This window comes from Brachyhypopomus gauderio, chromosome 8 (genome assembly GCF_052324685.1).
Source record: "Brachyhypopomus gauderio isolate BG-103 chromosome 8, BGAUD_0.2, whole genome shotgun sequence".
In the NCBI taxonomy this organism is placed as follows: domain Eukaryota; kingdom Metazoa; phylum Chordata; class Actinopteri; order Gymnotiformes; family Hypopomidae; genus Brachyhypopomus; species Brachyhypopomus gauderio.
In genome coordinates, this window is record NC_135218.1 from 15,386,728 (window position 1) to 15,401,619 (window position 14,892).

Here is a 14,892-nt window from a genome sequence, read left to right on the forward strand (position 1 = left end):
TGTTGTTTTTAGTAGCCTATTAAGTGTTAAATCACGTATAACTAATTACTGGTGAAAAGGCTCCACTTTATACTCAAGCGTAGCCCATGAGACGTATATACAAAAACTTAACATATCTTATATATTTTCTTACATAGACTTGTATACGAAAACTTACATCTTATAACAAACATAATAATCTCTGTTCATGTAATAATGTAAAATAATTACTATAATTACTATATCCTAATACTGGGGTCAATATATTAACTTTTTTTACTCGACTCGTTCTCCTGAAGTGTTAATTATGGAGCCCTTTTCTAAATATCTAATCTTTATTCTCTCACGTCACGTCACACGTCATGTATTCCTCACGTCATTTAAAATGCTCCTAAAATGGTGGTGCGTAATTAGGTGGGGGAAAATGTCGATATCTGCGCTGCTGCAGTCGGTTCAGGAGGTTATTGAGGAAGATAGCGTAAAACTACATATTTGTGTGGAGCCAACTTGCCTAGTGTGTACTCCGTGAGGCTGATCCTGGGGGGCGTGGTCTCTGACGTCACCGAGGCAGAGCCGAACTACAGCATTAGTCTGGCTGGACGTCTGACTAACCACGCAGAGTTATTGAAGCAAATTAAACCGTATGCTGTCATTAAACTGACCTTTTAGTTGCGTTATTTTGTCGTCTGTTGGATTATCTCCGTTAACAGTCGGACAGTTTTGTCGAACGCAATAGAAGGTAAGTTTTGCCCCCCAATTCCGCTTGGTAACCAGTAGCCGAGTCGAGTTTCTGCATGCTCAAGTCGCCAGTAGTCCAGTCACGCTCTCAAAGTGATGCATCTCCACGACGCATCGGAGCCGAGTACTCCATCCGAGTGTAGTACTTTCATCGTGCTTAGTATAGTTCATGAGACCTGACGAAATAGGGGATAAAATGCTCCCGTGTATTTAAGCATATAATGCAAAAGTTGCTGTTGCTGTTCAAAATAACAGCTGACCTATTCAAAGTTGACTACTGTGCAGCCCAAATCATTGTAAAATGAAGGATATATATTCCAAATATATTGAAAGTCAGTCTTGGTTTGAATGCATTATAACAAAAAACATAACTTTCAGGTTGCAGTATAAATCTTTTGGACCACCAAGTGAAGTGGAACAAAGTATTTGGGGTTAAACGTACAAAGACAGCTCATGCATATCTGTCTTTGTGACTACACCCAAGACCAGCCTGAGAGAAACATTTAATAAATGCTGCTGTCCCATCTGGGAGCTACTGCTAGCTCTGCAGGACTGACCACCGTGTACAGTGCAGGTGACGTTGACCCCCAAATCTGCGCCTCTGCACAGGTGACGTTGACCCCCACACCCGCGCCTCCCTCACACGTGCTCCTGCTCCCCTCCTCTGCGTCTTCCTTTAATGGGACTGGGGCTCGTACTGTACCCACTAGCCATAGCGTCATTGAAACTCCTGTGCACAGCACCACGGACCCTCAGGCGTCCCTTGAGCGCGTCCGGGAAGCGTGCGGCAGTGGCCCCGTCCCAGCCGTACGGACTTGTAACCTCTGCGAGGAATTATTCCAAATGTTCATCAGTTCTCAGGATGTTCGGAAAGGACTTGATTTTCTAATTTAGGATTGCAGAGGCCTTTAAAATTTTTCTTTTTTAAAGAATCCTAATCCAGAAGGAGCTTCAACGCTCATGTAAAGCACCGCACGCCATGAGCTCGGACAGTTTTCAGTACCGCGCACTGTTTGAGTACCAGCGGGAGAGGGGCGACGACATCTCGTTGCAGGCTGGAGACCTTCTCTCTGTCAGCAAGGTAGCGCTCCTGACCCCCGACTACCAGGAGGGAGATGAGAAAAAACCCAAGGGCTGGCTCCATGGTACCAACGAGCGCACCAAGGAGAAAGGCCACTTCCCAGGCACCTTTGTGGAGTACGTCGGGGTCGGGAAGGTGGGCCTACCTGCAGCTAAGCCATGGCCTAGACCAGTACCCCCAACACCTGTGGGGCCCCAGCCTCCAGGGGCCTGTGCTTCAGGGGGTAAGTGTTAGCATGTGTAAACCATGTGTTGTATATGTGGTGGGAATAGAAAAAGTGAACTATATAATATGAACAGTATTTGAATTGGTTTTGAATATGAATTTTGAATATACACTTTGCTGTTCACCAGCATGAAAAGCAAAGTATATATTGGGCAGGTTTATTGTAGAAGCATTACTGAAAATGTCACATAAATAAGGTAAAATAATTGTCAGCAGAATATTGTAATTGAAAACATTGAAAATACACATATTTTATATGTAAAATTAATAATGGCACTAACCAGTGAACAAACATTTTAGTGGAATAAAATGAATCAGATGAAATAAAATGTGCCATTTAGAGGTGAACATTGTTAATACAGTTAACTGCATCTGTGTCTGCTTGGACTGGAATTGTGTGGCCAGACTGGAAGAGGACTCGTATAGGTGTTCTTATGCTAACTAGGTCAGACAGCTAACTGTCTACCCCAAGATGGCTGCCCAGCGTGCATGGCATGGTCTGTTCACAGTGTAGCTCTTTTCCCCCACCAGTCGTGCTTATGCTAACTCACCCTTCATGAGTGGTCTGTGCCAGGGGACAGGGAGTGCAACAAACAGAACATCTCCTTAGCACTGTATAGGAGGGCAAAAAACATGGACTCATCTTGAATTATTGATCACTTGTGCACTGGGTGGCTCACGGGCTGCATGCTGCCAACTGTTCTCAAGTGCCAAAGAGTCCCTGTGAAGTACTGTTGACTCATGCTATGAAAGATTTCCTTACACCCTGAAATGAGTCTGGTGAACATTTTAAAGTAAGTTAGGGGAAGAAGTAAGTAAACGAGAACAGAGAACTCAGACCTCGATGAAGGGGTTACCTTAGCACTGCTACTTTTATCAAAATGTCAGTTTTTTTTTTTTCCTTTTTTTTTGCACGTGTTACATTATAAGAAAAGAGGCCATTGGACACTAAATAAGATATAGTGAGTGTGAACGAGAAAGGTCAGACTCAACGAGGAAGGACACACCCTGCATTGCTCAGTGTAACAGCAGCTGCAAACTTCAAGAGATGGAGAGAAAAAATAACTACCTTATCTCTGTCCCATCACTAGAGTAAGTAAGCGTGGATTAAGTGTTGGATTCCTGTCATGGCATTCCTTTTGATCACACTATGTATGTGTAAGGAATAGCAGATGAAAGAGATTAGAGCATATTCATTATTAATGGAGGATCCAGGTCCTTGGTGTTCCCACAGATACCATCAATGTGATATCAAGCAGATGAGGAGTTATAGTACTTGCTACCAGCAAATCAGCTGCTGTTCATTTGTCCATTGTTCATGATTAGAGACAGTAATGGGATATAAAGTTGATGACAGCTGTCAAAGAGTCCAATAACCATTTGCTGGTACAACACAAAAGGAAATGAAAGAATATCTCTATTCAGAGAACATTATGAAGTGAGATGACTTTGTAATGAGATCCTTCACACTTCCCTTCCACCCACGCGCTTGAGTGTCATTAAAATGAAAGGCATCATTTGGAGACTGACACCACACATTCTAGGGCTCATTAAGACAAATGACACCTTAAGCGTAGGTCATTCTCACCTATTCGTGTTAGCTTGGTTTGTATAGTGGCGGCCGGCCCTGATGCGAAGGGTTGAAACGTGCCCATGGAAAACGCTGTTCCCTCTGTGTCGTCTTTTTCCACTAAGGCTTCAACAGGGTCCCGACATCGAGGCTCGCCCTCCGTCAGAAGGACACGAAGAACTTAGGAAGCAGGACTCCGCAATCTGCTCGCATGCAATGGCACTGTGGCTTTCCATTAAGTCAGCTCCTAACGATTCTCATTACTGATAAAAAAAAAGGGCAGGCAACCCTCATCTAATCCTCATCAGGTCTAATTGACCAAAGATTAGCATTTATTAAGATGTGGTTATTTAGATAATCACTGTCATTTTCTATACCTGTTTGAACATGTGTGTTACATATTAAAAGAGCAGGCCTGCTTATTGTGTTGAATTCAGCAGTAGTACAGATGGTGGCCAGCACCATGGTATTGTGGGCAAGATGAAGCCCCTTTTTGCTGTTTCAGATATTCATTCTCTTGCTCTTCCTCTATCTCTTACAATGGTGGACCATCATACTTTTGTTCTGTATAAGTGCTGCACAATATGCACAGTTCTCCCCACTAGCCCTTAATCAGCAACAATGTTTTTTGCAAATGTCACATTTTTAGCCTTTTTCTAACACTGGGCCCGATCTCCTGTCTCTCCTCTCTCACATTGGACCCCTTTGATCGAGAGGCTCGCTTCACCGAACCGTCGCAGCATGCTTGATTGGGGTAGATGGTTTTGGCGGCGTCCCCTAATCGAGCCCACCGAGGCGGGTTAACGGTGGCGGCGGGCTGATCGCGCTCGGGTCTTTGCTGGTGGCGACCCGACTCGTCTCGCCTGGCGTCGATGTGTTTGCAGCAGGGAAACGTGCAGGCCAGGCTTAAGGGCCTCGTGTTTTTCTATATTTAGTGAGGGACAGGACAGAGCAGCACACTGCAGACGGCCTGCCGCGTACTCGAACTGGCGCTAAAGGAAACATTAACGGCAAAAGAACATTCTGTTTCATTTTGCTTTAGTAGATCGCTTATGCACAAGGGCCACCGTGATTATTCCCGACTTGAGTCGAATCCCTTTACACTCATTGCTTTGCCAGTTATGTTGTTGCAGATTGACTGCGGTGGAGATAGAGCCATAAAACCGAGGTGTGCTTCAATGCAGAATCGTCAATTTTTTTTTTGAAAGTCAGAAAAGAGAAATCCCTCTCCCTTTCCTATCCCATGAGCCTCCTCTGTCTTGGCAGGCGCTGATGTACTGTCTTACCCATCCCGCCTCGCGCTAAGTTCAGGGTTTGTGACCGTGGAGCTGCACAGCTGCGCCTCATTCATTTCTCCTCCGCTCTCCCTTCTCCCCTGTGGCAGGGAGGTGCAGATTCTGCTGACATTTTGGCAGAACACTCCTTGGCCCGGTGCTTTGTTGCTCCATCTCAGCTCGGCGGTGCCTGCAAATAAATGTGGTGGAGCAATTTCAGCTAGTTAACCTTTATAAAATCTGATTAGGCCCTCAAGATATTACAACATCAATTAAGGTTTTCTAACCCAGAGGGCTCTGTGAACCCACATGGACGTAGGCCAGTTGGCTACAGCTGCGTTAAAAGGGAGAAGGGGGAAAAAAAAAATGTATTACCAACTTATAAGCATGTTATTCATTTCAGGAGTCTATAACAAAGACTTGTTTTAAGTGCAGCTTATATAAAATATAATATGGTATAGTTAAGTTACATGATAAGTAACTGATGGTAGGGTTAGTGTGAGGAAATGTAGTTATAAACGTTTGGCAGCTTTAATGTATAAATCCACTGACTTATATGAAGCTTTCGTCTTCTCTCTCTGGACGGCAGATTTGATTTCTGGGGCACTGGTAGAATGGTCCCTTTAATGTGGCATGTCCCACGTGGCTGTGTGAATCTTCCCCCAGTACATGAGTATTGCACTGGTCTAGAGCCACATGATATAAACAGGGTTGACAATATGTTTAATCTCTGCAGTGCTGTAGCATTTTAATGTTTCAGAGATGAATGGCCCCTATTTTAAAAGTCATTTTCCAGAGCCAGGATGTGCTTGAAATTGGTGGTTTATAGCTGTAACATAGGGGATGGTGGGAGGTTAGAAGCATGCCTATGCATGAGGAACAATCAAGCAGGCAAATTTCTATAAGGAAAATGTTATTTTAACCTGGAAAAAAATAGCCATGGTTTTGGAAAAATTGCCAGATTCAGTTGTGTTTGGCCAGCACTGCCCTTATTTGCATTAGACTGTGGGATTTTCCAGTGTGATACAAGCATTTGCTTACAAGAGCTAAATTAGTGGTCCTTGACCCATTCGACCTTTCTACAGCAGAAGAAACCGGAATGCCCTTAAAACTTATGCTGTTACTTTTAGTATGCAAACAAAATGCCGTATGATTTTTAATTGTATTATTTCTCTGATTTCACTCTAACTATGATATCCAAAAGGAGACATGGCACGGGAAGACTGGCATGGTCCCCTACTGGTCCAGAATAATGAGCATGTTAGTCTAAATCCCCATGTCTCCCCCAGCAATGCCAACCCTGCATGAAGCCCGGGTTTGGAGTGTGCTGTTTCAGGTCGCTATTGTGTGTCTTCAGTGTGCCTGTTTTCCACGAATCCTGCAGACGATGATAAACAGTTCCTTGGCGAGGGAGGACGTTGCTCCATAAATCTGGTTTTGTCTGCACTGGTGTGTGATGGCTCGGGACCGAGGTTTTATAAAATCAGGGTAAGAAAAGGCCAAACCGGTTGAAACCGCTTTTCAATATCATCCCTTTCACCAGCTATTTATGATCACCAATAAAGAAGATGCATGCTTTTATCTCATTATTTTATGTCCCCCTCAGCTGGACATTTTAGATGTGGACTGAAGCCTCTGGATCCATTTGCATGTGTTTAATTGGACCAATGTAATATTCACCAGGGACATTCCAGAGTGATGGCTCACACCCTTGTCTCATGCGATTTTGAATGTTTTGTGAGATAGTATTGTTAGCTTTTGCTGTCACAATGTAAAAAGTCCTGCAGAGTTGACCTGGCTTGATGCCTGATTCAAATCTTAAATTGCAATTTGCAACAGCAATTTTGCAAAAGCACGATCAGTAAATAGATCATGTTACATTTCTTAGCCATTCTTGTATTTATTTATATTAAAGGAAAATTCATATTTTTCGGTTTAAATTGTAAGATCAATACAAGTCAAATGCAAATTGTCACATGGTTAGTCACACGCTAAACTGTTTTCTCTCAAACCATTAGAAATAAATAAAGAAATAAAACAGCTTTCCTTGATTGATAGACTTCCATAAGCTTGGACTTTACATGTACAATTCTTGTTGTTGTGTCTTTAATCTGTATGCTAGAACTGAATAGAAAGAGGGCATTTTATAACTCTTAGTGCGTTCTTTTAGTGTCCACCGTTATGAAATGAAAACATTACTGTTTATCATGTGGATGCATAGAGGAAGAATGAGAGCAGACATCAACGTTCACCTTTTCTCTCTGCCACACACACACACACACACACACACACACACACACACACACACTGCAGAGCTCATGTGTTGGAGTCATTAGGACAAAGTGGTGTTTTATGTACACATCCATTTGCATTAACTGCGTGAACTGCAAATCGGTGCAACCGTTAACATTAATGCATGTCTGGAAGCCGGAGCTTGCTGTAGGCAGCCCGCACTACAAGGATAGCCCTGCCTGGGCTCCGGGTCCACCCAGGGCTCTGCACTGCAGAACCCAGAGCTGAGGATTAGCACCGTCCATTTCTGGACAGGAGGAGACAGAAAGATGGAGACATAGAAGCAGCCCAAGTCTACAGGACTGAGGAAAGCCATGCGAGGCTTATCTGGGGCCCTTCTCTGACCTACACATTCCCAGTCCAGCTCTTCCATCTCTCCCTCTTAGACTGAATGGGCTTTTTGTTTTGGTATTTAGGAGCTGCGGAAAAGAGTGCAAACCATGGCACGATGTAAGGGAGGGAGGGAGGGAGAGGAAGAGTTAAGTCTGCCCAGTTGTGGGGTGAAAGCATGCCAGCTGTCAGTACGGCTGGGGTGAAGAGAGCCTCTGTCTGCTGGGACATCCAGGGACTAGCTGTCCAGTCTGTGTTTCTCACACAGAGTCAGATTCCTCATAATAATCCCTTTCATCTGACTAAACTTTCTTTTGTTTATGATGACTAATTACATTTCTTCATTTTGGGGAAGATGGAACTTGAACTAAGTATGTATTTTCTTTTTCTCTTTTTACTAAAGGAAGGCTAACAGAAAATTGGGACTTCTTTGTACTTGAGCCCAGCGAGAGTCCTTTAATGAGCTCTGAGAGTGCCAGAGACAGCAGTTTGCCCATCTGCCCACACTGTGCCCTCAGGTGAAATAGCTGCTCTGCATCCCTGGCCTTCTGTCTTCTTTCATCTTCTCTGTAAACTTACAGTGTCTTTGGAAGAGGCTGCGGTCCAGCTTCGGTAAATATGGCCCTGGGAGCCATGTTGACACAGGTGCTGCTCTTTTGCATTGGCCGCATCCTCAGTTTGCTTTCCTTGTCCTAATAACTAGTTTGCTTCAGTTCTCCCCAGTGTTTTGCACCCCCCCACACCTCCCCTTCTGCCCCCCCCAAAAAAAAAAAAACGTCTGACAGATTTCAAGGTGAGGGATTCCAGACCTTCATTAAAACTGCCCTGAACACACAAAAGAACCATCATTGTATTTGATTTGCGCATACAAAACCAGGCTAATCCAGAGCAACCCATAGCAACCATTTGCATGACTGATGTTTGCCAAGGCGGCTAAGGTTAAGCAAAGCGCTGCGGCTCGACGCGAGAGAGTCCGATCCAGGACCGATCCAGCGCGGTGCTCCAGATCACCCGTTCGTAACCAGGTGCTCCAGAAGCCACGTGGGACGGGTCGTGCCACTGGTGTGCCAGGCCACCTGGGGCCTTGAGGACTCATGCTCGGACCCAGCCATCTCCTGGATGCCATGTCCTTGTGCGGAGGGCGTGCCCATGCGTCGAGGTCTCCTTGAGAGAGGGTACATCATATTCTCACCACTGTCTGAGTCCGTTCCACTGACCACACACACACACAAAGGATAAAAATGGTACGTATGCGCGTGTGCAGCTGTATAAAGGTCATTTAAGTCGTTTAAGTAAGGTTGTGGCTGTCTTCATCAGGTGCACACATTCAGAGCTTGTCTGCGATAGATTACATGTACCGTTCAGACTGTGGGTTCCCCAGTATTCCGGTATGCCGCCAATATAGCTTTTCCTTTATTTTGATTTTATTCTCTTAGGTCTTGTTTCATCAACAGAATGTTTTGTGACCTCTTTTTGCACACCATCAATTCCACAAGCAAGGGTGATCGGGGCGAACCGAGCCTGTCAGCATTCTGCCTCTTTTGTACTTTTTGAAGTGGAAGGTTATATCAGACACAGACATCCACAAAGTGCTGCATTGTTGCTGGTGTGACTTGACTTGTTCCCCCCTGTCCATTTCAGCCATGTCTTCCCCACATGCCTCACAGAATTGTGTCTATTGATCAGTCACGTGTGATGGTTAGTGGAGCCCAGAATGCAGTGATGTCACTGTTGATCAATTTTACTATTTATAAAGTGCCAGTATTTCAGGCTTCCCAACGCCATCTCACTGTTGCAGACTAGGAATGCAACTCGGTGGCTTCCCCAGAGACGTACACATGAGCTCACTTGGAACTGTTTTGTTTTTACGACACACATTTCCAAGACTTGGTTTGAACGGCCCTTGAACCTCTCTTCTGGGCTTGGCCCCCTGTTCCATCGCTCCACCGTGCCAGGCCACCCCCCGCTCCCCCCGCGCTCTGTGTGCGAGTCTCCGCCCTGTCCTTAGTGGCATGCTTGTGGCTGTACTGATGCTTCTCTCCACACTTTCCTCCAAGGGTCCATGGGCCCAGGCGGGTGTGGGCGGGGCGGGGGGAGGGTTGGGTTGCTGGTGGTGTGGGGGGGTGTGGCTCTGACTGCAGAAACTGGATTTGATGGATGGAGCTTTTCTTCTTGCTGTCATGCTCTCCTCATCTGAGTGGAGGTGAAGTGAGAGGGGTCACTGTTGCAAAGAGTCAAATTCCTTTCTTTTCATAAATGTTCTGTTTGTGTCCTTGATGCTGTCTGGAGCCTGACTCCATGGTGGTTATATACAGGAGGGCGTGCGGTCCCTGAGGAGATCCTGGCCCATTTGAAGCACATGCTCTGGTGACAAGGTACTTCACGTCCTAATCAAAGCAGTGAGCACAGGAAGTTCTGAAAGTTCACTACAGTGTGCTATTGGCAGCTGCTAGCAGGAAACTGGCTCTGACATCCCATTTGCTCCGTCTCTCGCATTTTCGTAAAATGGATTATGCTCCCTTTCCTCTCAACTCAGTTTGCGAGTTTCCTGGCTTACGATTAAACCACTGACGTCACAATTACAGTGGCACGCATGACAAATTGAGGGCACGATAAAGTGTATGTCATGTTTAGAGCTTACTGCAGTCCACGACTCCTGAGAAGACACAGAAACAACATTTTTGAAAGAAGCTTTAGTGCTAAATATGGCATATGACGAAAGACAACATAGACTTAAAATTGTATAAGCAGGAATCACCCCAAGAGAAAGAAGTGCTATCTTGTCGCTGTAGTAAACACCCGAGTGGCTGCCATGGCGACAGAGGGCCGGTTGTTGGTGCTTGTGGCTTGGGTGAGCGGCCCGGTTCTGTCCGGCACGGGCTGCGTAATGTCAGGGTGTGCTTGGGCTTGGCTGAGTGTGTCCCTCGGCCCCTGAGCCCAAACAGGGCCCCTCCTCATTCGACGGACAGCGGAACGGAGCCAAACCACAGGACTGCTCATCCTTCACCATGAAGAGAAACTCCCTGGTCTAATGAGTATGATGTGTATCTGTCACGCCATGTGGCCTGTGTCGGAGGTCGGGCTTCAGAGCGGAGAGTATGAGCAAGTGCTTTTACTTAGCAGAGAGTCTAAAAAAATTCCCATTTATACGGAACATAGAAAACGGTTCACTTCAAACAACTGCTTGCTCGGGTACAGAGATGCACCACTCGGCATTTTCCATAATTGCCCTGTGTGGCTTTTTTCTCAGAAGAGGACGATGCTTCTAAAGGGAAGTGCTTAAGAAGGCTGATTTCATGGCGTTAAATCCCCTGTTGACATTTCCCGCGGTGATGACTGAATCTGCTTGCCCAGGTTGCGCTGCCCCTGACACTAGCAGTTTTATCCCAACATCATAAACACCATGGAGATGTGCAGTAGTGCGCGGTGCTGTGGCTGAGAGCGCCAGAGAGCCGTGACATGGCCGCTCCCTCTCCTGCCCAGACAGGACGGCCAAAGGACACCGCCAAGCACATGCCTGTTCTCCACTGGCTTGGGTCTTGTTTTTCTCCCTCTCACTCTCTTTCCTTCTCTCTTTCTCTCATTTATTATCTTGCACTAAATTTCTGCAAATTTTCTATGTATCTTTTTCCTCTCTGGCCCCTGTTTCTTTGACCAGAATCGTACTTTTGACTGGAATCATCTGACAACACGTCTCTTAGATCGTATTTCACTTGCTCTGTGCCTGTGAGGTATGTGGGGGTCTTTCTTCAGCATTTCCATATAATATCCATCAGCTTTTTGGGGCTGTCCTGTTGGTGTCCATCATTTTCTCAATGCGCTTCAAACTGTTCCTGCAAATGCTGATGGCTGGATTGAATTGCAAAAGCATTTTCTGAAATATTACTCCCGAGTAAAGCTGCCTGTTGTCTCTTTCAGCGGATGCGACCGTATGCTCAAAATCCAGGAATTAAGAGGTTCATAAGATTAAGGTGGGAACGTGATTGTTCAGTTCAACAAACCAATGGAGGTTCCTGATCTTAGGGGAAAAAATAGAAAATAAAATAAAGAGAGAAAAAGAGAAAAAAAAAACGATTTCCACAAAAATGTCAAAGGCAACACTTTGGTATCCGCAGTGGAAACGTAGTAGGAAGACATTGGGTGTTTTCTGTGAGAGACCAGTGCTACTGTGAAATTATAGTCATTTGGTGAACAGACAGCTTCAAGCACCTTAAAATGATGGAGCAATGAGATGAAAACAAACTGCTGTCTGCCACTCGGCTGACGGGCTCGCTGGCTCAGGTTCGCCTCCCTGGCATTTCTCAGGCCTCGAGGTGATTCTGATTCTCTCACTTGTCCTGTCCTCCCAACCTCCTTCCTCCTTCATTCTCATGCCTTATTCTCTCCATCCTTGTCTCTCTGCGTGGCATCTCCACCACTTGTGTGTTTCCTCACCGTCGCTGGACGTCTCCCACCAGCACTCTCACCCCGTCTCTCTATCGCGCTCTCTTTGTCCCTCTTCCTCTTTGTCTCTGCCTCTTTCTCTCCTCATCTCTCTCTCCCCCCCTCCCTTTCTCGTCACACTGAAGCATTTGAAGAGCAGGAAATCATCGGTTTAGCTTAGGCACATCCCAGAATAGATCTGCAGCACTACAGATAAAGATCAAACAGCGTGCCGTGCTCATGGCTTGGCCCTTCCCATGTGTCTGCTGCGGAGGCCTCTTCTCTGCCCCGCCCCTTCTCTATCTCTCTCCGCCGAGCCTCTTTTGGTGGAAATGGGGGCACGCTGAGGCGGGTGTGGGGAGGGCGGGTGGCTGTGGGGGTGTGGAGGAGTAGATTTGGGGAACAGACTGCATGTTAAGCCTTGGGGATGGGGGAAGTGATTAGGATTTTAGTCAAAATTGGAAGAGAGAAGACACAAGAGGGAAGGATTTCTCTTCCACTATTGAAATAGGAGCAGATTTTGCTGCCATATCAGAAAATGTAGCTAAATCTAAATTTCAGCTTCATTAAAGCTTGCACAGGATTCGGTTTTCTGCCTGAGTGGGTGTTCAGAGATTGCAGAGAGAGAAGTAGATCATTTATGAATGCATCACATGGCCTTGAGTTAGAATCATATTTCTTTTTTCTGTTCATTAAAATGTGAACATATCCTTTACATATCTGTAGCATGCTGCTGTGGGCTGTGTAATTGTATTCTTCATTTAGGTCACTGGTGTGCATATAATATTTAGCAATGTTTTCATTTAATTACATTTACGTTTTATTGCAGCACAGTTTAATACTGAAAAAGAAAAACGATAAAAGAGTTAGTGAGTATTACAGGTAGACATTCTGACAGAATGAACGATAAAATGATAGAATTATACCGCAGATATTAAGTAGCTTGCAGCGTGACTGATTACATGTAACAACAGTTAATGCTGGAACTGCAGGACATTGACATGACACGTCATTTGGCAGCCTGCATGAATGTCATAAACGACAGAACCGCGGGACTCTGGCGTGGCTGTCATTTGGCCGAGTGCGCGAGTGTGCGCGAGTGTGATTTGTCAGAACACTCACCGATTCGTCACCAAGGCCACGTCGTCCCATGCTCAGATGGTGCGTGCGCACGACACACTCTGGGCACGTTTCCACGGTTTGTTTGAGTGACCGTTTTAGTGTGTCACTGTTATAACCAGGGAGGCTTTGTTTTGATGCTCAAGATGTCACTCCGAGGGACATGCGGTTATGGCCTTCACAATGGCCTATTTTCCCATGACAAACCTGATGACTGAGCTGGGAAACATCTCTGCTTTCTGCCTTATAAAAGTTTAGGAGAATTCCTCTGGTTTGATCGTAAAGGTATATGCTGTGCACCCAAACAACAACAGTAATTGCTGTGGAGTACAATTGTCCTAGTTAAATCACATAAAATATTATGAATTAATATGAATTATTATTGATATCACATTTATGTCATTCTGAGATTTCAGCCGATTATTTTTGCTCTTTCCATCATTCAGGTTTTTTTCCAAAAGCAAAACCCAAATAGGTTTATAGATTTGAATATTCATGTAAAAACCAAATACCCGCGTCTTGCCACTCTAGACCAGTGAGCCTCAAGAGGGATCCAGCTTACTTCAGCTAAGACTGTTTTTTGCTTGTGCTCATGTTTTTATATCCAAGTGCCAGCATTTCCTTTGTGTATCAGGCCCCAAGAGTTTTATACCTATAGCAATGCATTACTTCCATTGCCAATTATAGTTATCCGCAGGAAAAAAACAACAAAGAATTTGTGTATTTTTCTCTCAGTTCTGTGGAGTAAAACACACCCCCCCCCCCCCCCCCCCCCCACTCTCATTCCTATCACCCCCTCTGCTCCCTGGAGGAAAGAAAGAGACTCAACAGGAAACTGATGCTCAACACAACTATCACCATTTCCTGTCCAGTCTCATTGCCACGTCTCCGCTGGCTCTGTGGTGGTGGTCGCGGTGGACGGATTTGGCTTCTCTTTGTTGCGGCTGTCGTCCCAGGTAGACGTGGACCACGGTGTGTGGCGGCAGGCTCGCGTGCAGATGGCGCTCCCTTTGTGATAGGAAAACTCATCCATTAAACAAGGGCAGGCCTCACAGGTCTCTTCTGCCCTCAATATTTGATGTCCTCCTGGCAGTACTCCCGTTGCACGTGCTTCTGTCAGCATCTCACAACAGGTGGGGGGGATATCTTTCCTTTTGGTTGTGCATCTTTCGGTCCTTGTGGTTTGCGAACTAGTGAAGTATTGATTATGTGGCGTTAACGACATATAACCGAGCACAAGGTCTTTTGTGGGTGTGGAGCGTTTCAGGATTTCAGTATCACTTCCTGTGCCCCAGGGATTAACGGTCATCTTTTGGAAGCATCTTGCTCTTGTGCACATAAGCGCTGTGATCTCGTGGCTGGAGTAATCTCAGAGCTCTTTGGCTCGTTAGCTGAATCTGTTGAGCTGTTCCAGCCGTACTCATCCCACACAGCACCACCATGACCTCAATCTTTACATTAGCATTAAACAGAGATGCCAGTTATTGGCATTAGAAAAATCACTGACACGTCGCACATGTACAGACGCGAGCGCGCGCGCACAGTGTTCTCCCTCTCTACCTTAAGGATGTCTATTTCCTGATTGTGGATTATCTGATGCACTGTATTAAGGGGTTTCTTTCTGGCTTTTTAAGATATAGATTCATCCACTTTTTCTCACTGCTAAAAGAGAAAAATAAACTAAACCTATAACTAAAAGTTCAAATTCTTTTTAGAGTAATAGTAATCATCATAATAATACATTTTAATGTGCCATTTAAGAAATCCAGAGAAGATATATTAGTAATAGAGGGAAGGGTGCCATAAAGTAGACTAGCCAACACATAACAGACATACACACCCACAAAAGAGTGGTAAGAGTG

General features: G+C 45.3%; 1 protein-coding gene across 1 annotated transcript in view; it reads left to right on the plus strand.

Moving 5' to 3' along the window:
* Positions 1–420: 420 nt before the first annotated feature.
* Positions 421–14,892, plus strand: part of LOC143522240 (phosphatidylinositol 3-kinase regulatory subunit alpha-like) — a 70,248-nt gene continuing 55,776 nt past the window's right edge. The window contains exons 1-2 of the mRNA XM_077016047.1: positions 421–718; positions 1,096–2,021. Of these exons, the coding sequence (XP_076872162.1) occupies positions 1,697–2,021 (325 nt within the window). The 5' untranslated portion in view covers positions 421–718; positions 1,096–1,696. The remainder of the gene's footprint in view (positions 719–1,095; positions 2,022–14,892) is intronic.